General features: G+C 33.2%; 1 protein-coding gene across 2 annotated transcripts; it reads left to right on the top strand.

Moving 5' to 3' along the window:
* The first annotated feature begins 22226 nt into the window (after positions 1 to 22226).
* On the top strand, positions 22227 to 24566 carry LOC108457328 (galactan beta-1,4-galactosyltransferase GALS1). Of its 2 annotated transcripts, XR_001867081.2 has the most exons (3): positions 22227 to 23545; positions 23673 to 24245; positions 24441 to 24566. XR_001867081.2 is itself a non-coding variant. In XM_017756332.2 (2 exons), exons 1-2 carry the CDS (start codon positions 22386 to 22388, stop codon positions 24019 to 24021), a joined length of 1509 nt encoding a protein of 502 aa, XP_017611821.1. In that variant the 5' UTR covers positions 22227 to 22385; the 3' UTR covers positions 24022 to 24375. The 2 variants fall into 2 exon arrangements, 1 of the variants encoding a protein (XP_017611821.1); XM_017756332.2 differs by lacking the exon at positions 24441 to 24566 and having other exon boundaries at positions 23673 to 24375.
* The last annotated feature ends 1146 nt before the right edge of the window (positions 24567 to 25712 follow it).

The following is a 25712-nucleotide window of genomic DNA, read 5'->3' as shown; positions in this document are numbered from 1 at the left end:
ACTTGCATATATTTCATATAAATTCAACATTTATATACTTATTTTCTTGACATGTTACACTTGAGTTTAATAATTGTCTTTACTTACATAATTTCCTTGTATTAACATATCAAAGATAATCATATATGTACATGTCATGAAACATATCATTCTCTTACCGCTTTCTTCATAAGTATATATCAATCATTTCATTATATCAATATTTCATGCACCATCATTTCCATATATTTTATGTATATTTATTCCGGTAAAGTTTATATCAAACTTAACATAAATTATATTCCATGTACTTATTCTTATTTTGTTTATCTATCTTCATAATTATTTCATACAACTATTTTGTACATATATTTCCATATGACCAGTTCTTGTAAACATTTCACACAACTATTTCATATAACCATTCGTCATCTGATACATATTACCTAAATATCAATTGTTCAATAGATGGCATCGCGTCTCCCATCCACGGTCTTATTTATCTTTGACATGATGCCATTGTGCATTTCAACTATGGTCTTACTCATTTTCTGCCATGTTGCCATGGTATCTTTCAACCATGGTCTTATTCATTTCATGTCACACTGCCATGGTATCTTTCAACCATGGTCTTATTCATTTCCCGTCATGTTTCCATGGTATCTTTCAACCATGGTCTTACACATTTCATATCAGGTTGCCATGGTATCTTTCAACCATGGTCTTACACATTTCATATCGAGAGCACACTCCCTGAACCTCATCCTTACAAGTGGGATTACCACCAGCTAAATCCTCGTAATATAAACTCATAGAGTATTGTCGGGATTACCAGTCCAGGCTAAATCCCCTGCAACGATGATTACTCTAATGAGCTTGGATCTGAATTACCAGTCCAGGCTAAATTCAGACCTTAATTTGGATTACCCGTCCGGGCTAAATCCATTTACACGTATTCTTCGGGAGGGCTATATCAGGATAGGATCACCCGTCCAGGCTAGATCCTTTTTACCGTCAATTCCTTTTCAGAGATCCATTGAAATTTTCTTTTATTCAACCGGGATTTCTTCCCCTTTTTTATCAAATATATCAATGTTCCATCAATTTTCATACAATGAACATTCAAATTATTTTCACATTAATAACATACATTTCAAGCATTTAATAATATAATTTAAGTTACACGAACTTACCTCATTGCTTGTTTGTGTTTATAATTTTCTTAATCCGATATCTTTTTTTTTTCTACGATCAAGTCTCATATTTGAGTCGTCCGGATCCTTATAAATAAATTTGATCATCATTTTCATTCATTTTATATTCTAATGCATTTAATTAATGTTCTAGGAAAAATTACCATTTTGCCCCTAAACTTTTAATTAATGACGATTTCATCCTTAGGGTCAGGGAAAATAAAATTCTTGCAATTTAATCCTTATTTCCAGCTATTATTCTCATATTTATTGATAAAAGTTCATGAATTCTATAAAATATCAGAATTTTCCATGATTTCAACACTTTTCAATTTAATCCCTAAAACATATTTTCCCCGATCTTGAACTAAATTAATAATTTCATTCAATTTTGTAATTTAAATAATAAAATAATCCATTTCATGCAATTTGGTCATTTCTGAAATTTTTACAAAATTACCCATAAAGTTTTACTTTTATTCAATTTAGTCCCTGAGCCTAAAATATAAAAATTAGCCATGCTAGATGAATATTCATACATATTTTTCCTCCTCCTCCTCTCTATTCCACATCCTTAATGTAGATAACACACTTGTAAGTAACATTATCCATAATTTTATTATTTACTTTTATGAATATTCCAAATTGTCTATCTACGTCATAGTCACTAAATTATTTATATCTGGAGCTATATAACTACAAATTAAGATACTCTAATTTTTCATGAAACTATACTCATATATCTTTTTACCATAAAATTTTTAGAATTTTGGTTTAGCCAATAAGTACAGCTTTATTCTTTAAAGTTACCCCTATTCATTGTCCTGAGCTCTGGCCCTTCTTCACTAAAATTAATTATCTCCTCGTACAGAATTGAATGATGTTCCTATTTGTTTCTATTGAGAATATACTCATTCAGGATTATAAAATATAAATTTAAGCCCATAATTATTTCTATCAAATTTTTATGATTTTATAAAATCAGAATAGGGAACCGAAATCATTCTGACCTTGTCTCACAAAATTTATCATATCTCATGATTTACAATTCCATTGCTTACATAATTTCTTCTATAAGAAACTAGACTTAATGAGATTTAATTTCATATTTTATTCATCCTATAATTATATTTCTACAATTTTGATGATTTTTCAAAGTTAGACTACTGCTGCTGTCCAAAACTGTTTTAGTACAAGATATTAATTACCATGTTATAACACCCTTATTTTCTTTTTCTACACCATTTCTCATCACTTTCTCTTATTTTCTCTTCACTAACATATCAAGAACATAGGACTTTATGTAAGAAAACTCTACTATAACATTATTTCCATCCTTTGTCAATAATAACAAACTTAAAAACATATTGAAATCTTGATATACTTACCTTATTCTATTGATACTAATCTTTAACATGATTTTCTCTCTCCACCAGCTTCTATTTCTTGAATCCAACTTGATATTCTAACTCCCCATGGTCTCCTTAACATTTTTCTCTCTTAGTAGCTATGGAAATTCTTTTGATTTTTGGGTGAAAATGGTGAATTTTTGGTGGAAGGACTAAATTGTCAAGAAAACTGAATTTCTTTCTTTTCCTTCTCTTCTAGCGTTGGTTGCATGGGAAAGGAAATGTGAGGTTAATTCTTCATCTTTTCTTCCTTTTATACTAAATAAATAATAATAATAATATAATAATAAACATCTCATAAAAATATTAATAAAATAATATTTATCTAATTAATTAATTTAAAATATCATCAACATAATCATTACATTCTAGAATTCTCTCTCTTACTAATTGACCATTTTTTCCTTTCATGATCTTTTAGAATTCCATCCTTGAGTCATCACTTAATTTGATAAAATTGCGATTTAGTCCCTCATAATTTTTTCACCTATTCAATTTGGTCCTAATTCATCAATTTTTCTTGGTTTCTAGATCATTCCACCCTTAAAATATTTACACCATTAGTCCTTCAACTTTTTTATATTTACACTTCAACCCCTTAAATTTTGAGTATTTACTCTTGTGCAACAAGACTTCTCTCATCTTTGCAATTTAGTCCTTTCTTGAATTAATATATCATAATATACTTCCTAATATTGACATAACTCAAAAATTCCCTTTTTGTCACTTTATTTCCTTATTTTACTATATCACGGATAATATTTTACTGTAAAAATTTTCGGGGTATTACACTATTTATTGCATGGGTAATCAAAATCAAAATAGAAGTGGGCTAGGACTGCAACCAAATTACTACAATCATCAAAATTTCTAATGGAGTAATCAAGGGGCCGATCTTAGCAACCTTTATATGCAATCCCGTCCAAATCATCCACCAGGATTTTCTCAGCAAGTTTAGAAAACTCTGCCACCTAAGTCTTCAAGTAATCTTGAAAATTTGCTAAAGGCATACATGACAAAGAATGATGCATTGGTCCAAAGCCAAACAACAACATTAAAGAATTTAGAGAATCAGATGGGTCAGCTAACTAACGAACTTTGAAGTAAACCCCAAGGTGCTTTGTTGAGCAACACTGAAAATCTGATAAGTTCAAGAAAAAAACATTGCAAAGTTGTCACCTTGAGGAGTGGAAGGATGTTGGAGTCCAAAGTTGTTAATGTTGAAGATAAGCTCTTTGTTTCTCAAAACAAAGATGAAGTTCAACCGAGTTTTAAAACTCTCGTTTTACAAAAAGACATATTCTACGATCCCTAATGAGATAAACCTGCAACCAATTAGTTATGACAATTTAACATTCGTATCAGATGCAAAGAAATTGCTATAGAAAAGTTTTTCAATTAAAGCTAAGATTCCACCACCTCATTATATCTTCAAAGACTCTAACAACAAAAGCAAGAAGTCTAATTCAAAAAGTTCTTGGATGTACTCAAACAACATCATATCAATAACGCATTGGTGGAATCTCTAGAGCAAATGTCGAACTATGTCAAATTCATGAAGGATATCCTCTCTAAGAAGAAAATATTTAGGGAATTTGAGACAGTGGCATTAACAAATTAGTGTAGTGCATTTTTTCAAAACAAACTTTGTAATGAACTGACAGTTATGGGTATCGAAAATTGAATTCTGGGTTACTGTTCTTGTAAATTAGATTTGTAAATAATTATTAGAAATATTTACGAACGTTAGTTAAGTGATTACTTAGGATTTGATTTAGTGAATTAGTTTGAATTAAGAGTAATTTGAAGAAAGGACTAGATCGCAAACAGAATAAAGGTTTAATTATAGATTATAGAAAAGTGAAGGGACTAAATTAGCAATTGTACCTTAAGTGACAAGTGTGTGGTAATAGTAAATTACATGTGGAATAGCTATGGAACATATATTAGTAATAATTATATTTTACTTATAATTTAAGTAAATAATATTCTATATTATTATTATACTATTATTATATTATATTTATTACATTAGTTAAAATAAAAAGAAAAAGAAAGAACATTGAAGAAACGAAAATTGGAGAAAGCAATGAGAAAGAAAAGAAAAGGGGAAATTTGAGGTTTTAGGGTTTGAAGCTTAAGTGGTAAGTTAATTTAGTTTCTTTATTTGTAATTTGGATGTTTTTGGAGTCCTAGAGACAAATATTACTTGGGTTATGTTGAAATTTAGAGAGTTAGTGAATTTTGTAATGATGATCATGTTGAACAAATGGAAGAATTAGGAGTTATATTGATAGAAGTTTAAGTTAGAAGTGGGAATATGATTGAATTGTAAAAGAAGTTATAAGTTTTGGAATAGTAGGGACTAAATTGAAAAAATTTTAAAATTCATGTTTTATGGTGATAATTGAGAGTTGAAATTTGTTTTAAGTGTGAATTGAATGAAAATATAAGACTTGTTTTGAAGAGAAAGAGTTAGTTTTGGTTTAGGGACAAAAATGGAATTTAGGTAAAAGTTAAATAGAAATTGAAATGTGTAATGTGAGATGGTGAATTGATAATTTTTTTTAATTGTTTGTTTTCCGTAGCTAACGTAGTACCAGAGACATCGACAAAGAAATGAAAAGGGAAGGTGAACGAAGAATAATTCAAAATTTGCGGTTTATATTTCTATAAATTGAATTTAATAATTAATTGTTGCATTTATTATTTAGTATGTATGATAAGTGAATTAGAGGTAAGTATTGCTATTATTGCATTGAATCAAATTGAATTGTGAATATTGAATCGAAGTGTATATTGACTGCTATTTGAACGGTATTGAAAATAATTTAAAAACCCTATTAACTGTCGGGCGAAGTCGGATATAGTTGGCATGCCATGGATTGGAAGTGGTCAGGGATATTCGACCTTGAATCAACGAGACACTATAAGTGTCGTATTACTGTTACTATTTCGAATAATTCCGATGAGGAACTGAGGACCTTATTGTACTGTTACTATTTACTTCGGCTTGGCCGATGAGGCACTATGTGCTGTACTGGTGTGTTGGTTGGATCCGTGTATCCGTATAGGTTCGAGTTATGTTAATAGGGGTAAATTACTATACTGAATATTTATATGAAACCGACTGATTCTGAATAAAACTGGAATTGTATATTTTACTGAGATTAACTATAAAGATTGTTGTTATTATGAAATTGAAGTAAATGATTGAATTACTATGATTTACGAAATTTGGAAATTCTATAGTTCAAATGTATATGAGTTAATGTTTGATTTAAGTATTGGTTTATAGAAATACCACTAAGTGCATACTCAGCGTACGGTTTGCTTCCGTGCGCAGGTTAGGTGTAAAAATGACTAACGACTCAGCATCCAAGTCAATTCCGAGCTCAAAGTGGTGAAGTACTCTTCTTTTTGGTAAATGTCATGTATCTAGGATGTTAAAAGTAGTCATTTTGGAATGTTATTGTAAATATTGTTATAAACGAAAAAGGTTGGTTATATTATGTAAAAGCTTAGTATGAAATATGCATATTTTGAGTATGATTATAAACAAGTTTGATTATAGTATGCTTGCCATGCTTTGCTGACATAAATTGTGGTACCAGTGAGGGTACATTGGTTGGATGTTCAAATTGGTCGATTGAATATATTCTAAACGTGTTTAATTGTTATTTGAATAAGTTAAAAGTTTAGAAATTTAGTTATTTGTGGTTTAAGATTTACAGGGTGAGTAAATTTGAGTTATAAGGCTCATTTTGAGTTCACACGGCCTGGCATACGGGCGTGTGACCAGACCGTGTGAGACACACGGCTTGCACATGGGCATGTTGTTAGGTAGTGAATCCCTTGCACCTTAATGTTGTAAAACAGACTGCCTAGGTGTGTCTCAGCCGTGTGAAGTACATGGCCAAATTACACGGGCATGTGCTCTGGCCATGTGAAAACTGCATTAGATTCGAATTGAAAATAAATCTATACGGGATAAGTACACGGGCTTGTGACTTGGCATTGTGAAACTAATTTGTTCATGAGCAATAAGTCAGAGAGCCACACAGGTATAGGACACAGACGTGTCCAGGCCGTGTGAGGCACACGGTATGTCAACACGGGCGTCCCTTAGACCACACTAGTGTGTGGGTACTGTTCATAGGTATGGGTTAGGGGGTGTTACAAGCTTCCCCCAAACATGAAAGATCCAGGGAGCTTTACCATACCTTGTAATATTGGAAATTCTTCCTATAGTATGAGTCTATGTGATTTGGGAGCGAGTATCAACTTGATGCCTATGTGTTCAAACGATTGGCTATTAGTAAGGCCAAACCAACTACTATTACACTCTAACTAGCAGACAAGTCATTAGCATATTTTGACGAGAAGATCAAAGATGTGTTGGTACGTGTAGATAAATTTATATTTCTAGCTGATTTTATTGTTTTGGTTTTTGAAACAGATAAAGAAGTCACTATCATTCTATAGGAAGGCCTTTCTTGGCAATTGATAAGACGTTAATCGATATGTACAAAGGTGACCGATGTGCAGAAAGGTGAACTCACCATGCGAGTTCAAGATGAATATGTGACCTTTAATGTACTCAAGGCCATAAGATTTTCTAACGAGGTTAAAGACTGTTTTATTATTTCCAAGGTAGATTCATTGGTTCCTATAGAATTGGAACTTAATTCTCTAAGCGAACCACTGAAACGTATTTTATTATCTAATCCACCAAATTACAATGAAGATGATGAATGTTTGGCTTCATTAGAAGTTAGTTCGAATGGGACCAATTTGGAAGATCGATTCAACTCATTTGAGTTGTCATCTCCAAAATTGACTGAAGACAATAAAAATGGGTCTATCGAGGGACATGAGATTGATCTAATCTCGAGTATTTGCACCTAGAAAATTCAAGTCTCAATAGTTAGAAGTCGGAAACATTTATCTTATATCTTACAGTTCTTGGGTGTTGTTCAGTGTGGACTGAAAAAAGATGGAATTAAATTTTGACCTAATGACTTTAATTGCTACTGTTTAGGTCTTGACTGAAATCTCAAACTTTAAAAAATAAAAGAGTTAAAATTAACCAAATTAAAGTATAAGGACTAAATCTATAACTTACACATAATACAATTATACAAAGACCGATAAAAGAAATTGACCTAAGGATGCAATCAAGCCAAACTGAGTTTGAATACTAACGATCTCAATCTCGAGCTAATTCGGAGCTTGATACTCGTCTCGAGCTCAATCAAACATCTATTTTAAGCTTAAGCTTGACTTGAGATATAGTTTAGCTACTCAAGCCCAAATTCAATTGTTGAGTATGACTCCTATTTCAGTCAAATTTGAGAAATAATCTTTCAGTTAAATTCTGTTTATTTGTTTCAATCAAACTCTGATTAGTTTAGATTATTTTATTATTATTTGACTTATGAATTTAGCCTATAAATAGGCTCTTTTACAACATTAAAAAATACACCCATTAGAGATTAGAACTCATAACACATTTAAAGAATTTTGTGTTTACATTTTGAGGGTTTTTTGTTTTCGAGTTTTCAGGTTTTCAGTGTTTAGTTTTTATCTCCGTCTTTTGTACTATTCGTTCTTTTGCCATTATAGTAAAATTATCTTTGCCCGTGGTTTTTTTATCCTCTTTGGAGGGGTATTTCCACGTTAAAATTGTGTGTTCAATTTCTTAATTTATTCCGCTATTTTTTTACTTGTTGCTTAATCGGGTTGATCCTAGCAACAAGTGGTATCAAAGCTAGTTCAATTTTCACAGATCAGCCTATACAGAGATGACAGCAACAAGGTTTGAAATTGAGAAGTTTGATAGTGAGACAAATTTCAATCTGTGGAAAGTTCGGATGATAACAGTTCTAGTTCAAACCGGCTTAAAAAATGTTGTAACCGGGAAAAAGCCTGAGAATCTAAATCAAACAAAATGAGAAAAGCTTGATGAAAAGGCATTGTCTGCAATCTATTTGTACCTCGTGAATACGGTATTGCAGGAGGTATTGACAGGGGAAACCTCATCCGTCTTGTGGAAAAGGTTAGAAACTCTTTATGTGACTAAGTCTCTAACTAACCGTTTAGTGTTGAAACAACGTCTATTTACGTTTCGCATGAACGAATTTGAGCTTCTTAGAAATCACATCAGTCAATTTATTACTCTTTTAAATGATTTAAAGAACGTTGAATTCATATTAACGATAAAGATCAGGCTATGCTATTATTGTGCTCTTTACCCTCTTCATACAAGTCTTTTAGGGAGACTCTGATTTATGGCAGAGACAAACTCTCGTTCGAAGATATGAAGGGTCATTTGTTGAGTAGAGATAAACTCGACAATGAATTTGGTTTGGATAGCAAGGCAGATTGTAACACCCCATACCCGTACTCGAAACCGGTATGGGATATAAGGCATTACCGAGACTTTTAAAATAACTTCAATTAATTTATATCGTTTAGCATTCATATTCATGTTTCATGTAACATCCTTTTTATATTATAATTCTCATATCATATCAAATATTCCATCCGTTGAGTCATTGGAGTTCTGATGGATTTTTCAACAGTACGCTCAAAGCGTACATTTCCATATTCCATCAATTCATATTCAGAAATAACACTTAGGACGTTTAATCATCAAGCACTCTCTCGAGTCACATCTCATGTAACTATAGTGAATCAGGATTACCTTTTCAGGTCAAATCCTATCCACCTTAGGTTACCATAATGAATCATATATCATGTAACTGTAGCGAATCAGGATTACCTTTTTAGGTCAAAAGCTATCCGCCTTAAGTTACCATAGTGAATCAGGAATAAATCCTATTCACTTTAAATTACCATAGTGAATCAGGAACAAATCCTATCCACTTTGAGGTATTATAGTGAATCAGGAACGAATCCTATCCACTTTATATTCTTGAGAAAGCTTTTGTCAGATTAACCGTCTGGGTTATCTATTTCTGCAACACATGCATAAACTCTTTCATTTGGGAAATCACCTATATCCATCCGGAACCCAATATTCAAACAGATTTTATCCCTTTCAATAGTTTCAGAACATGTATTATTTCTTTCATTTCAACATCCATACACTTCATATATTCAATTCAAACATCATATAAAATACAATATAATATTTAAATCGACATATTTATATGCTCATTCAAGTTATACGAACCTACCTGACTAAATTGCAGAAATACTAAAATTTAGGGGCATTTTGGTAATTTATCATTTTTCCAATTTTCACCCGATCTTAAATTAATAATTTTATTCAATTTATTAATTTAGATAATAAAACAATTCATTCCCTTCAATTTGGTCATTTTTACATTTTTACAAAATTGCCCCCTAAAGTTTTACCTTTATTCAATTTAGTCCTTGAGCCTAAAACATGCAAATTAACCATACTAGCTGAATATTCATATATGTTTTCCTCCCTCTCCTCTCTATTCCACATCCTTAATGTATATAACACACTTGTAAGTAACATTATCTAAAATTTTTATTATTTACTTTTATGAATATTCAAGCTGTCCATCTATATCATAGTCAATAAATCATTTATATATAGAGCTATAGAACTCAAAATTAAGATCTGCTAATTTTATCTGAAAATAGATTCATATATCTTATTACCATAAAATTTTCAGAATATTTGGTTTAGCCAATAAGTACATTTTATTCTTTAAAGTTACCCTTGTCCTGCTGTCTGACAGTTCTGACCCTTCTTTACTAAAAATTAATTATATCCTCGTACAGAATTCGAATGATGTTCCTATTTATTTCTCTTGAAAATAGACTCATTCAAGATTCTAAACATATAAATTTAAGCCTATAATTATTTTTCTCCAATTTTTTATGATTTTACAAAGTCAAAACAGGGGAACCCGAAATCATTCTGACCTTGTCTCACAAAATTTATTATATCTCATGATTTAAAATTCCATTGCTTACATAATTTCTTCTATAAGAAACTAGACTCAATAAGCTTTAATTTAATATTTTATTCATCCTATAATTCGATTTATACAATATTTGGTGATTTTTCAAATTTAGACTACTACTGCTGTCCAAAACTATTTTAGTGCAAGATATTCATTACCATATTTATAACACCCTTATTTTCTTTTTCTACACTATTTCTCATTACTTTCTCTTATTTTCTCTTCACTAACATATCAAGAACATAGGAAAATATGTAAGGAAACTCTAAATTAACATTAATCTCATGCTTTTTCAATAATATCAAACTTAAAAATATATTGAAATCATGATGTTCTTATCTTGTTCTATTGATTTCAATCTTCATCTTGATTTTCTCTCTCCTTCAGCTTCCATTTCTTGAATCCAACTTGATATTCTAACTTCCCATAGTCTCCTTAACATTTTTCTCTCTTAGTAGCTATGGAATTTTTTTTTATTTTTGGATGAAAATGGTGAATTTTTGATAAAAGGACCAAATTATAAAGAAAGTAAAATTTTCTTTCTTTCTCTCTTTCTCTCACGTTAGTGCATGGAAAAAATGTCCATCCTCCTCTTTCTTTCCTTACCTATATATATATTAAATAAAATAATAATAAAATATCATTTAAAAAATCAATTTAAAGTATTAATAAACCAATATTTATTTAATTTATCTAAAATATCTCCAACATCATCACTATCTCTAGATTTCTCTCTCCTTCTAATTGACCATATTACCCTTGATGATCTTTTAAAATTCCATCCTTGAGTCATCATTTAATTTGGTAAAATTATAATTTAGTCCCTCATAATTCTTCACTTATTCAATTTGGTCCTAATTCATCCATTTTCCTTAGTTTCTAGATCATTCCACCCTTAAAATATTTGCACTATTGGTCCTTAAACTTTTTTATATTTACACTTTAAACCCTCAAGTTTTGAGTATTTACTCTTGTACAACAAAACTTTTCACACTTTTACAATTTAGTCCTTTCCTGAATCAAGATTTCATAATTTACTACCCAATGTTGTCATAACTCAAAACTTCCCTTTTTATCACTTATTTCCTTATTTTTCTATATCAAGGATAATATCTTACTATAGAAATTTTCGGGGTATTACACAGATAAGCAAGCTTCCATTTTGGTAGCATTAAAGAAACGAGACAAAAGGTGTCGCTATTGTAAAAAGTTAGGTCACGTCAAAGCAGATTGTTATAAACTGCGAAATAAAAGAGTTGATAAGAGTAACGAGGAAGATGTAGCTGGTGCTAATTTGGTCGATGAAAGTAGTGATGATTTCTTGTTAGTGTCAACGAGTGATAACTCCAAGCTCATGTCCGAGTGGATCCTAGATTCGAGATGTTCTTTCCACATGTGTCCCAATAGAGAATGGTTCTCCACATACAGTTCGGTTGAAGGTGGAGTTGTGCGCATAGAAAACAATTCATCTTGTAAGGTAATTGATATTGGTACTATCAAAATTAAGATACATAATGAGACGATTAGGACACTCTCAGATGTCAGGTGTGTACCTGATTTATGAAAGAATTTTTAGACTAGAAAGGATGTAAAATCAACATCGAGTTGAGCGGTATTAAAGTATCTCATGGAGCTCTCGTTTTGTTAAAAGGTAAAAGAACCGTCAGTCTTTATATTCTGGAAGGTTCTACAGTGACCGGTGAAATTGAACATCCCTCATCTATTACGGAGTCGAAGTCAACTCGTTTGGAGCTAAGACAACTTGGTCATAAGAGGGAAAAAGGTATGACCGTTTCGTTGAAGAGAGGTTCTCTTTTGGATGCAAGTTTTGAAAAGTTAGAGCACTGTATTCGTGAAAATCAGACCTAGGTTAATTTAGATTTGGCAGTGTACAACTCGAAGGCTAGAAGTCTTCCAGTTTCTAAGCACAGATTCGATTCAGTTAATTCCTTGTATAGTTCAAGATAAGCTCGTGGAGAGCTTTGGCAAAGTTGGCGTTGTGGAAATATGAGTTAAAGTGGTGATTTGTTGAGTATGACTCCTATTTCAATCAAATTTGAGAAATAAACTTTCAGTTAAACTCTGTTTATTTGTTTCAATCAAACTCTGATTAGTCTAGATTATTTTATTATTATTTGACCAATGAATGTAGCCTATAAATAGGCTCTTTTACAACCTTATAAAATACACACATTAAAGATTATAACTCATAACACATTTAGAGAATTTTATGTTTACGTTTTGAGGGTTCTTTGTTTTCGGGTTTTTGGGGTTTAGTTTTTATTTTCATCTTTTGTACTATTCGTTCTTTTGCCATTATAGTAAAATTATCTTTGCTTGTGGTTTTTTTATCCTCTTTGGAGGAGTTTTTCCACTTTAAATTTGTGTGCTCAATTTTTCAATTTATTCCACTATTTTTTTTACTTGTTGCTTAATCGGGTCGATCCCAACATCAATTAAGCTAATTTATCAATTTTTGTATTAAAACTCAAATTCAAACTCAATTAAGCTCGTATTTATTCAAGTTTGAGCTAGGCTCAATAATTGAGCTTAGGGTTCATAATGTATTAAAGGCAATAACGTAATTTAATAATATAAAAATATTAAAAATGAAAAGTTCAATAAGGCTTGCAAGCTGACTATTACGAAGTTCAAATTTGACTTGATAGTTCAAGCTCGACTCTCTAATTACTAAATTATGTTCGAATTTCTTTAAGTGAAACTCAAGTAGATTATGAACACTAATACCTTGTTTACACTTTTAATTTCATCAATAGAAGATATATTTTGTTATCGGGACAAATTAGGCCGAATTGCCAGAAGGTAAAGGATTTTAGATTGGAGCTTGGAAAATAACAAGATTCTCTTGGATTTTTTTAGGGTCTTATGGTTTATCACTTGTTTTGTGTCATAGCCACATAGTGACAGCGGCTAGTTGAATATCATCGTTGGAGGTGATGCTTACGGAGCCATATTCGATTGGCAAACAAGCTTTCTACAAGTTCGGTGTTGATAAGCCCGATTGGGCCACCTCTGTGGTCTATTCTTGGTTTTCGATTATAGTTATCCTGCTTGGACTTATGATCTTGAAATGAATGATTTTATCTATGTTTTGAGTTAATAAAATGGGTTTGTTTACCCTAAAAAAATAGTATAATGTCATCCTCAGATGAACAGAAACAGTGTAATTTTAATTTGTTTTTAAACAATTATTTAAATATTTTTAATCCACGTTATTGGATATGCTATGTGTTTGTCCTATTAGTTTTATTTGTATAATCTAAATATTTCGATGAATCGAATAATTTTTCTTAAATTTATCTCTCAAATAATATAATTAGTTGATTACTTTCAACGAGAGTTATATTAATCTAAATTATATTTTGGTTATTAAATTTTAATTTGTTACGAATTATCATTAATATTATCAATATGTAATATTTTATCATCAAATTATTAATTGTCGTTAATAGTATAATGGCATATTGACATGACACATTATATCATCGCTAATTATTATATTTTATTTGAGCATATTGTTTTTTTCATTCTCGAGAATTGATTTCTAGGCGCCTCAAAAATTAAATATTAAATTTAAGGTTTTAACCTTTCATTAAATACAACAATTGCATTCTGGTCCTATGAAAATTTAATAAATCTATTTAAAATTTCCTAGTTCTCGCCCTACACTCCAATTTGTTTGGGGAAATCTTTGAGCAAAATGAAAAAAAGCAGGAAACAAACAAAGCCCAAATCATAGGGTGGCAAATAATTTGTTAGACAAGTTAGCAAGTACATTGGGGTTTGTGGAAAGCATGGGCAAGCCCAACTTTGCAAAACATGGGAAAGCCCACACCACCCCACACCAATACATTGGGGTTTGTGGAACTTTCCAATTATTTATTAACACATTAATTATAGAAAATAAAAAAAAAATCATTCTTTCTAAAGCTTTGATGTTTACCAAAAAAAAAAAATGAAAATCTTGACACATCGATTGCATAAAAAATAATTCCTTTTTCCTGTGTTTCAAACTTTGCTGAGATTCTCTTTGTATCTTTTACTTTTTCTCTTATATATTACTTTATGTTCGGAAGAAATAAAATGAAAGAAAATTGTTCTTAATCTAATCATAAAGAAGTCATCATGTTTTTCTCTTTTTTCACAATCATGAAAATTTTATATGTTTATTTACTAGTTCAATCCTTCTAGACATGATCTGGAGCAATGAATCTGTTCCAAGGAGAAATTTGAACATCTTGAATATGAAAAAATTATATCAGCAAACGACTTAAACAAGGACATATTATCTTTGATTTATGCATAAATCGCCATTACACACACTCGCAACCAGTTCATGTTTCAGCAGATGGATTTATGGCATCATGGAAGATTAGAAATTTGGTTAATACCATAATGAAGATCATTCAACATTTGGAGTAACCAAGGAGCTTGAAAAATGGCAAAAGCCAAATTAACCCAAGATACTAACAAAAATAAATGGAAAACAAATTCGTTTGAAAGAGTTTTGGGAAGGGATAAAGTGTCTAAAGTTATAATCTGTTAGTCTTTTGTTAAATGTGAAGGAGACCTAAAGTGGCAGAAAGAAAGTGTAGAGGAAATTTGGGAGGGCTAGGAGTAAGACAGAAGCGTCAATTTTGCAAAACATTGGAGAGTTGAGGTTGCGCCACATGGCCAAGGCGAGGATCTCCGAAACTCTCAAACCCCTAATTTAACAAACAAGGAACAGATTAAGAATCCCCAAACCCCCCAATCTGTAGATTTCTGTCTAATCAAAACAAAAAAGGAATCTTGCAGGAAAAACATTAATTATTTCAAAAACATTGAACGTAGTGCCTCCTGAGTTTCCGGAAATATTTTTTATTTTTCCCACTTCTTAAATATTGTTTAGATGTTTAATATCGTAACTAAACTAATGCATTAATCAATCTGTTGTCATTTGCTTTCAATTGGAACATCTAAAATATATATATTTGCTTTAAACCATATTCAGTAAATAATACACAAAAATGGTTGTACCGACAGTCCCATCCCAGGTCCCAAGACCCTAAAATTGCAAAACTCAGAGTGGGCTAATTGAATTATTGTTAGGTAGTAAAAACCTTTATGAAGTTGGAATTTATAAGCCACCCAAAACAAAGAAATAAAAAATCCAAAGTGTCCCCACTGATAAGAGATATGTCTGTTTAATATAGCCAGCCAACCAATGAACCAAAATATTTTGGCAACCGCAGCGATTTTTCATTGATAAGGACATTGAGAATCTTTGATTTCCATGATTAACCTCATCCACCCTCTTTACCACTTCTACCCACCGACACAACCTTTTTTCCTTTTTTTGGTTAAACATGGAAACTAAAAACAAGTTAAGAGTAGAGTCAGGCTATCAGCAACAGGTTGTGATTCCTGCTGTACGTAACTCTCCATGTAAACCCAACCAATACCAACTCATTGGACTGTCTGTAGATATGCACGACTTGCCTTGTTCAGTGTCTCCTTCCTTTATATTTGCAGTGTTTTTGAGGCATCCATTGCAGGCTTCATCCGCCACCGACGTACCTTCAGGCCTTCATACATCGCCCAATGCCACACTGTCCAATGTTCTACCTATAAGGCTATAACTGACCACCCACCTACCTTGATCATCACGGACACAAATTACTTACACTATCAAACTAACATTTACTTTTTTGGGTTCAAAAAGTAATTGCCAAAGGAAGGAAACTCATATTTTAAATTAATACAATCTATCAAAATTTACACTACGTTTAATTTATGATTTTCCTTTCAAGTATATTAATTTATTCACTTTAATACTTAGGAGTATTATTCATTATAATTAAGTTTAATTCATGATTTCCCTTTCAGTTATATTAATTTATTCACATTAACACTTAAAAGTATTATTCATTATAATTTTAGTCTGAAATGTAATTTTAAAGTTCAAATCATGAATTTAATGATTAATGTTTTATTTAAAATTTTAGTATATGATAGCAATGGCAAAGTCAAGGAGATGGCAGGGGTCCGATCCTCCTAAAATGGATGTTCAACCCGTCTAGCTAAATATCTAAACGGTCTTCCCTTAAGCAAGCCAGTCTCAGGTCTTAGAAGAAAGATACAGGCCTATGATTAGACTTGATTCACGGGAGATGGATCACCAAACTATGAGGAAACATTGTAAGCCATGTACTATTACCAATAGCCTTGTCCCGTCATTCGTGGACCCCTCCTCTATGCCATGTGAAAGAGGGGTCACGAAAACTCAAATCATTAAATACGATCCACGATCATATCAACGCCTTCTTCTTTATCCGTTTCCTTAAAAAGCACTTTTTTGGTGGCCGATCTTTCGACGAGCAAAACCAACCAATATTATTAAGATTTGTAATTAATAAAGTTCTTTAACTATTAATTAATGTTTCTATTTTTAATTTAAAGTTATATAAATTTAATTAGTCATGTATTCTTAGCTATTTTATTAATTTATGATATCAATGAAATTAATTAATTATAGATGAACGTGTACTTAGCACATCAGCCTTCCTTTTAACTTTGAACAGCAATTTGCAACCAACAGTTCTTCGATTAGTAGGTAGAAGGCAAAAAGTCCATGTGTTATTTTGAAGCAAAGCTAGAAGCTCACTGTGCACGACTGCTATCCAACTTGCATTCTTCATGGCTTCATGAATATCAGCAGGAATATCACTTGACAAACTGGCTACTTTGATTAGGTAAGCTTTAGGTTTGAAAATACCAATTTTACTACATGTGATCATAGCATGAAAGTTGATTGGAGCTGAGAGATGAGGTGATGGATGTGATAAACTGTTGATAGGTATACTTGATGACAAATTTGATGGATTGTTGGTAGATATATTAGGGGAAGCTGACCTACATAGAGACTAATCAGCATTGAGGGAGTTGACCAGGGGGTTACCACATGAGGCACTGATTGAAGAACCAGGTATGTCATTAGGAGGTGAGATGGGAGTAGGTAGGTGGGTAGGAGCTAGGACAAGGAGTTTGGCACTAGATTGTGGTGATATTATAGGAGAACCAGCCTTGGAATGGATGTTTTAAAAAGGAAATACTGACTTATGGAAAGTTACATGACGAGAAATATACGTTTTACCATTTTTATCTTGACATCGATATCTAAAATGTAAGGGTGAATATTCTAGGAAAATGCACTGTATTGAGCAAAACTGAAGCTTTTGTGTGTTGAATGACCTTAGACTGGGAAAGCAAAGACAACCAAAGACTTGGAGAAAAGAATAATTTGGTTTGACCTGAAATAGCTTTTCATAAGGTGTTATATCACCTAAAAGAGAAGAAGGCAACTTGTTTATCAAGTATACCGCATTGCTGAAAGCATCATTCTAGTAGGATAGGGGCATAGAGGCATGTGCTAGAATGGAGAGAACTGCCTCTACAATTTGTCTATGCTTTAGCTCAACTAAACCATTTTGCTCAGAGCTATACGGACAAGTAACACACTGACGAATGCCATGCTGAGCTAAATACCCTTTCAATGCCTGAAATTCACCACCCCTATCGGTTTGCAAGGCAAGAAGCTGACAACCAAAAGTTCTTTCAGCCTGCTTATGAAACATTGGAAAGACATTAAGCGCCTCTGATTTTGTATGCAAAAAATAGATCTAAGTGTATCTGGAGCATGCATCGGTGAACGCAATATAATAACGGAAGCTGTTAGAAGAAACTAGAGCTGGACCCTAGACATTTGTAACTACTAGCTGAAGTGGCTTAGAATACTCAGTCGATGACTTAGGAAATGGCAACTTGTATTCTTTCCCTAAGTGACAAGCAACACAACCGAGAGAGTCTTTATTTGAAGTAAAATGTATATTACAATGATGCAATGCTTTTTTAAGTGTAACATTACAAGGGTGTCCTAATCTAAAGTGCCATAGACGCAGAGGCACAGTAGCAGTTGCAACAAAACATTGAGTTGAGGCAGAAGGGACAGCAGTCTTGGACAAGCCAAGTAGAGAAAGTTTATACAAGTCATCATGGACAGAACCCCGAAGTAGAACCTCCCTGGTTTGAAGATCTCGAACCTGACACTGTGTAGCAAAAAACTCAAACATCACCTTATTGTCTTTTGCAAACTTTGAAACTGACAAAAGGTTCTTGGCTATTCCAGGCACAAACAATAAGGATCTTATGAATAATTCTCATGATTGACTATGAAAAGAAGACTGACCAGTAGACCGGACAGTGAGTGCCAAACCATTGCCAATATATACTTTACCTGGGCTAGTATAGGAGCCACTTTCACCTAGAGCAGTAGGAGAGTTTGTGAGATGATGAGTTGCACCGGAGTCAGGGTACCAGGCATTATCAGCCACTATTTTAGGTGTAGCAAGAAGAGCCTGAGGGTGTGATGGTACTGACATAGATGGACTGACATGTTGCACTAGACCAGCAGCAAAAGGATTAGTCCAGCTAGAAACGTTGACTGGTGGAGAAAACCATCATTGGTGTGAGTTATGAGGTGCAATATCCATAGGAGGCGGTACCCAAGATGGGATAGGAGTCCCACTGTCAAACATGCAAACATTTGCTTGAGGAGAGGGAGGAGGCATGTAGTTTGAACTTTTGTAGGAGGTGTCAAATCGGTAATAGCATTGATCAACCAAGTGACTGAATTTCCAGCACAACTGACATTGAACACGAGAGCCCGAAAAACGACCGCGTCCTTGGCTACGAGTGTTTGAGGTGGATCTATAAGCCGACACAAACACATTGTTGTTGTCAGACACCTCAGGGGAATGAGAAACCATATTTTCCGAGCTAGGAGTTTCCAGTGTTGTGAGTTGCTGGCGAGCTTCAGCATCAAGAAGCATTGTGGTTACACCTTGGACACTATAAGGAACCTGACTTACAGTAATTATTGTAACTATAGAGTCATCTTCAGCAAACAAACCATTAAGGATAGTAGTCACATGTTCTTGCTCACTAATGACCTCTCTGCAGCCAGCAAGACGATCATAGTAACCCTTGACTTTCATCAAGAAATCTCGCATGGAGGGATCAGCTTTGTGCTGTGAATGTAACGCTCGTCTATAAAACATCAACTGGGAGGTGGTTTTGCTGCATGCACACTAACAAGTGCATTCCAAATCTGAGCACTCGTATTTAGGCCCATAAGATGGGGAAGAACAGTAGGACTTACTGATGATAGTAACCAAGACACAAGCGCACTGTCTTGCTGCTCAAACCGATCGAACTCAGGATTATCTGAGAAGGAGGAACAGTACGAGGATCAATGAAATGCTGAAGTTTATATGTTTTAATCACTAAAAGAACCTGTTGGCACCACAGCATGTAGTTGTTATCATCAAAAAGTACACTGATCTTCTTGGTAGGAAAGAAATGATTGTCAACTCCATCGGGAAAATTGGACGCTATCGATGTATCAGACTGCTCAGCAGACAGACTGGAAGGAGTTATGAGACACACAAAAAATTAAGATGCAGTTCCTAGGAAGAGAGGAACCTTTGATACTATGTTAAGAATTCATTATACTGAATTTCACTACTTACAAGAGATTGATGTTCATACATATATAGAGTGCACGCATGTAAGCTATAACTGCTAGTTAACTAATTAACTACTAGCTAACAACCTTAACCGTTGACTATCAACCTTAACTATTATTCTAACACTTAGCACATAACTTATAAAAATTAATACCATTCTGTTAATGTATTAATACCATTCAATCAAATCTAGACCGTTAATTTCATATTTTAATTTATGCATTAATGAATTTTTAATAAGATGCTTGTTTATTAGTGTTATTTTATAGCATAAATTGTATCAATAGTCACCCAATTATATATAAATTTTTAATTTGATCATTTAATTAAAAAGTCTATAATTTGATCACTAATATGTTTTAAATTATTTTTCTCGTCACTTGATCATTAAATCACTAATAATTAATGAAATGATTTTTTAATTAATATAATAAATTTACTCCCAATTTTTATACTTCCTCTTAAATTATAATTTTTTAATTGAATAACTTACTATAATTGATTGAGTAGTGAAATATATATGGTTTTATTCGGGCTGAAAGTAGATTGTGACAGACCGGTGTATTATTTTTCCTAGTATTTAAATTTCAATTATTGCTCAAAAAGAGTTTCTTGTTTTTAATTTTTATTTTATTAATATCGACAAAGTTTTCATTAATATTTTTCCACATTTCTAAAATTTAACAAATATAGCTTCCAAATGCTTTTGGAAACCCTGTTGCTTCTGCGCTCCTACTTTTGTTTTCATTTATTTTTGGAAAAGTTTAACAAACAAATTACATATTAAACATTATGTTTAATATCTTAATTTTATTGTTTCAATTAAAATCTCTTTTTTTTATTTTTTATAGATAAATTCATTATTCAAATATTTTTGTTGAGAAAACAAGCGACTAACTGCCTACAGGCGATAGGCTCTTAATCTTGCTATTCCAATAATATCATCCTCGATTAATCTTATGAGAGTAGGAGGAGGGACCTTAATGTTTTCCATTACAAACCCATGTCTTAGCGCCCAAGCAGTAAGGAAATCAGCACAGCAGTTTGCCTCTCAAAAAATGTGGATGACGTTTCATAATGGTATCAGTTGCTTACACTTCATAATGGTAGGAGCAAAAGGATCATGCAAAAGAGCACCAGCGACTTTCTTGACAGCTAAAAGGGAATTTGATTCAACTAACATTTTGTCAACCTTTCTCCACTGCCAAATCCAATGTTAACATGATAGCATGAACCTCAGCCTTCAACGTTATACCTTGTCCTATTTGTATTGAGAATTCCCGTCTCTTGTGATACCGCCCATAGCAAAATTCCCAATACTAGATTGAGCCGCACCATCGACATTAATTTTAATGACAGACCAAGGTGGAGTCTTCCACAAAACCAAACGAATAGTCTTGAAAGATGAAAGTCGACGGATGTCCCCTTTCCAAAACCACAAAAAATGTCTAGAATCTTTTCATCTAGTTATAATTTAAGCTTATGCAGTTTGTGGTTGTAAGCAAAAGAAAATGGGTGCATTAGAGGTAACTTATGATTGCCTTAATTGTGTTGGCACACTCCGCACATGGCTTCCTTTATGTTCATTGATTTGATCATAAAGTTTAGGCTTGCGTAACTTAATCCCTCGTAATTAAGTAAATAATTATGATATATTTGTAAGAGTTATGTATTTGGAAGAAATCCAAGTGCAATAAAAAATTTAGAGAATGAAGTATTATTATTTTGAATACATTGTGTTAGAAATACCTTTTTTAATGTTATTCTTTTGATTATTTAAATTAAGAGTAACCGAAATTAAGTAACTGGAATATTATTTGTTTTCATGTTAAAAGACGGAGTTATGTTTTAACCTATGAGTAGAGGTAATAATTAGGTTAAAAAAGGGATTATTACCTACCTAAAAATATGCAGATAATAATAATTGGATGGATGGATGGATGAATAATGATGGTTGTAGGGTGGTAAATAGCCGTTGTAAAAACAAGGGTAATTAGAAGACAGTGTCATTTTGGTAAATTATTAGAGATCAAGGCCTAAACAATGCAGTAGCTTTTCCATCTCATTTATATAAATAATAATAATTAATGGTTTAGGAAGAGGAAGGGGGTCCAACCCGAGGTCTAAAAAGGAAAACTGTCGGTATGAGTATGAAGGCTGAGTGACCCCCATCCCCATTTGATTTAATCCTTACGTTTCTTCTTCTTCCGGGAATTAATCAAAATCATCACTACCACAACCGACACCGATATGAGGAAAGAAGCAGTGCCCTCCACCGCCCCTTTCACCGCCACCACCGTTGGCAAGAAGCTATTCCTTTGCTTTGAAACTAAACCCTTTGTTGTTACATTGCTTGCTCTTACTTTAGTTATGCTTCTCTGGAACTTCCCTCCTTACTACCAAAACCTCTCTACTACCCGTCCCTGTTCAGCTGCTCCTCTCGCCTCAGTCGTCGCTGCCGCCTCCACTAGCTTATTCTCCACCAATGCATCACTCCCTTATACAGCCACCCCCGCAGGTGAAAAGAAGTACTACTCGGATCCTAAAGTTAAACCCAGGGACCCCAACAAGCGGGTCTTCGAGGCTTACGGTAACGCTGCTGCTTTGTTTGTGCAGATGGGTGCTTACAGGGGCGGTCCTACAACATTCGCGGTGGTGGGATTGGCTTCCAAACCTATTCACGTTTTCGGCCGCCCCTGGTACAAATGTGAATGGATCTCAAATAATGGGTCATCTTTCAGAGCCAAGGCCTACAAAATGCTTCCGGATTGGGGGTATGGGCGTGTTTACACCGTGGTGGTGGTGAATTGCACTTTCCCATTCAACCCAAACCAAGACAACCTTGGTGGTAAGCTGATGATCAATGCCTACTACGGTGAGTCCCCAAGGAAGTACGAGAGGTTCACAGCGTTGGAGGAGACCCCTGGATCTTACAATGCCGCCAAGTACCGGCCACCATTTCAGTACGAATATTTGTACTGTGGGTCGTCTCTGTACGGGAACCTCAGCGCTGACAGGATGAGAGAATGGATGGCTTACCACGCCTGGTTCTTTGGGGCAAGCTCGCATTTCGTGTTTCATGATGCGGGCGGGGTCTCCCCGGAGGTCAGAGCGGCTCTCGAACCTTGGGTGCGTGCCGGAAGGGCTACGATTCAAGACATTCGGGACCAGGCGCAGTTCGATGGGTATTATTATAACCAGTTTTTGGTGGTGAATGATTGTTTGCATCGCTATCGACACGCTGCCAATTGGACTTTCTACTTCGATGTGGACGAGTATATCTATTTACCTGATGGAAACACTTTGGAGTCGGTGTTAAATGAATTCTCCGCTTATACACAGTTTACTATTGAGCAGAATCCAATGTCCAGCCTGCTCTGCCTAAATGATTCCTCTCAACAATATTCCAGGTGATCTCATCACTCACCCCATCTGTTTATTTTCTCTAGAAAATTAGAGATGAAAGAGCCAAGTTGGGTCTTTAATGGCAAGTTGCAGAAAGATTATGAAAATGACATACGTTGTTCATCTTGGCAGGCAATGGGGATTCGAGAAGCTTCTGTTTAGAGAATCAAGAACGGGAATTCGGCGTGACAGGAAATATGCAATTCAGGCAAAGAATGCATTCGCAACGGGAGTGCATATGTCGGAGAATGTTATTGGGAAAACATTACATAAAACAGAAACAAAGATTCGTTATTATCACTATCACAACACCATTACCGTACACCAAGAGCTATGCAGAGAGTACCTCCCTCCCTCTGCCAAAAACAATGTCACTTGGTTCAATAAGCTACCCTATGTCTACGATGATAACATGAAGAAACTGGCCAACACCATCAAGGAATTCGAGCATAAAACCATTGGAGACCTCGGTTCTCTATGACCCCACACCCCACATTCCACTCCAGCAGCTACCACATGTATCAGTTTAATGCGTTAATGGTTGAGCATTCATGGCATATGTGCTGATTTTTACATTTGGGTTTGCTCAAAATTTATTCCTCATTCATGCTAAAGATGGCCCCCACCCATTGCTAGCTGTGGCGAGAAACTCATGGAACAAGCTGGAAAGGGGCCCCCGATATCGTTTTGATTTTGTCTCTAGTGGTAAGTGTGTGTTTTACTTGTACCATTTTGTTTTTGGTTCTATATCTGTAGTGGGAATACTTGTAAAATTATTTCTCTTACATATTTAAGTTATTGCTTTATAGATTCATACCAGTTTTATAATAGAAAACATCCGAAGATGGCCTGGTTGTCTAATTGTTTAAGGACATGGTTCCATTATTGTTTCTTTTCCAGGTAAAAGGTGCACCCACCATTCTGAGAATGCGAATTGTGATGGGGATTAGAACATTAATTGTGATGTTTTTTTTCCCATTGCTATATCTCTTTCCATTTTTATATACTGTGAATTCAGTTGTTAAATCATCTTTTACCCTATGCTCATCTTACATTTCATCATTTCACTTCTATAAAAGCCATGACGTAATTTAATAGCAACCACAACAATTTCAACTCAAAAGTTTCTACTTCTATTATGAGTTAGAACTATTGGGTAAATTTTTTTTTTTTTTGTTAATTTATTCGTTACCGTTGGAATATTTGTTTAAAATAGTCACCTAATTGTTATCTCATTAATGGATTGACTAAATTTGTCACGTCAACATCTTTTACACTTAATATCCACATAATTAAAAGGCTAAAAATGGAAAACAATGTAAAACAACAATCGACGTAGAAGGAAATGACAAATCCCCTTGTATGGAAAATTTGCACAATCCCTAAAGGTGTACTTGGGTGGGGTGAGGAATTTGTAGAATAAATTTAATTTGTATCAATATTTTTAAAATTCTAAAAATAAATTTATTTGTTTGAGTAAATATACAAAAAAAAAATTAAAATTTGTAAGTAATTCAAATTCTTTTTAAAATTTCTCGTAATTTTATTTGATTTAATATACATGATCCCACTATAAGATAAAAACTTGAACTTCAAATTTTATTTTCATTTATTTATAATCTATATATTTTATATTTTATTTTATTAAAACTATTGATAATTTTTGCAAATATAATATCTATATTGAATACTTTTTAGATTATTTATTTTAAATATAATTATTTTTAATTTTTAAAATTCTAATATCTTAATTTTTTAAAATAATTATTTATCCAAACAAAATAATTATAAATTCTATTATTTTATATTGATAAATTGTAAAATACTAACATTTTAAAAACTCAATAAATTTAAAAATTGTCATCCAAATACACCGTAATTCTTTCGTAAAATTTGAACCCAAATATAATTTTGCAAATTACTATCAATTTTTCTTCAAGGCTTAAACAGGAAAAGGCTTCATTTTTTTAGGGTTTATCAACCAACAAACCCTAATACACTGATATACACTATAAAAGAAGCAAAACCATAATAAAATTCCCCAAACTCCTTTATTCATTAATGAAACATTCAATTAAGTAACTTTCAGAGCTTATTAGGGAGTAACTTTCTAAAAATGGTAAGGAAAGTCGAGCACAAAAACTTGAGCTGAAGATGATGACGGTTTTCTCA

The sequence above is a fragment of the Gossypium arboreum genome, chromosome 9, assembly GCF_025698485.1.
Source record: "Gossypium arboreum isolate Shixiya-1 chromosome 9, ASM2569848v2, whole genome shotgun sequence".
Lineage (NCBI taxonomy): Eukaryota > Viridiplantae > Streptophyta > Magnoliopsida > Malvales > Malvaceae > Gossypium > Gossypium arboreum.
This window is presented reverse-complemented; position numbering and strand designations above follow the sequence as displayed.

Bases quoted from the DNA above. Each gene is read 5' to 3' on its own strand.
- LOC108457328 (XM_017756332.2), top strand. From the start codon at position 22,386: ATGAGGAAAGAAGCAGTGCCCTCCACCGCCCCTTTCACCGCCACCACC. The intron at 23,546-23,672 runs GTGATCTCATCA...TCATCTTGGCAG, and splicing joins TCCTCTCAACAATATTCCAG to GCAATGGGGATTCGAGAAGC.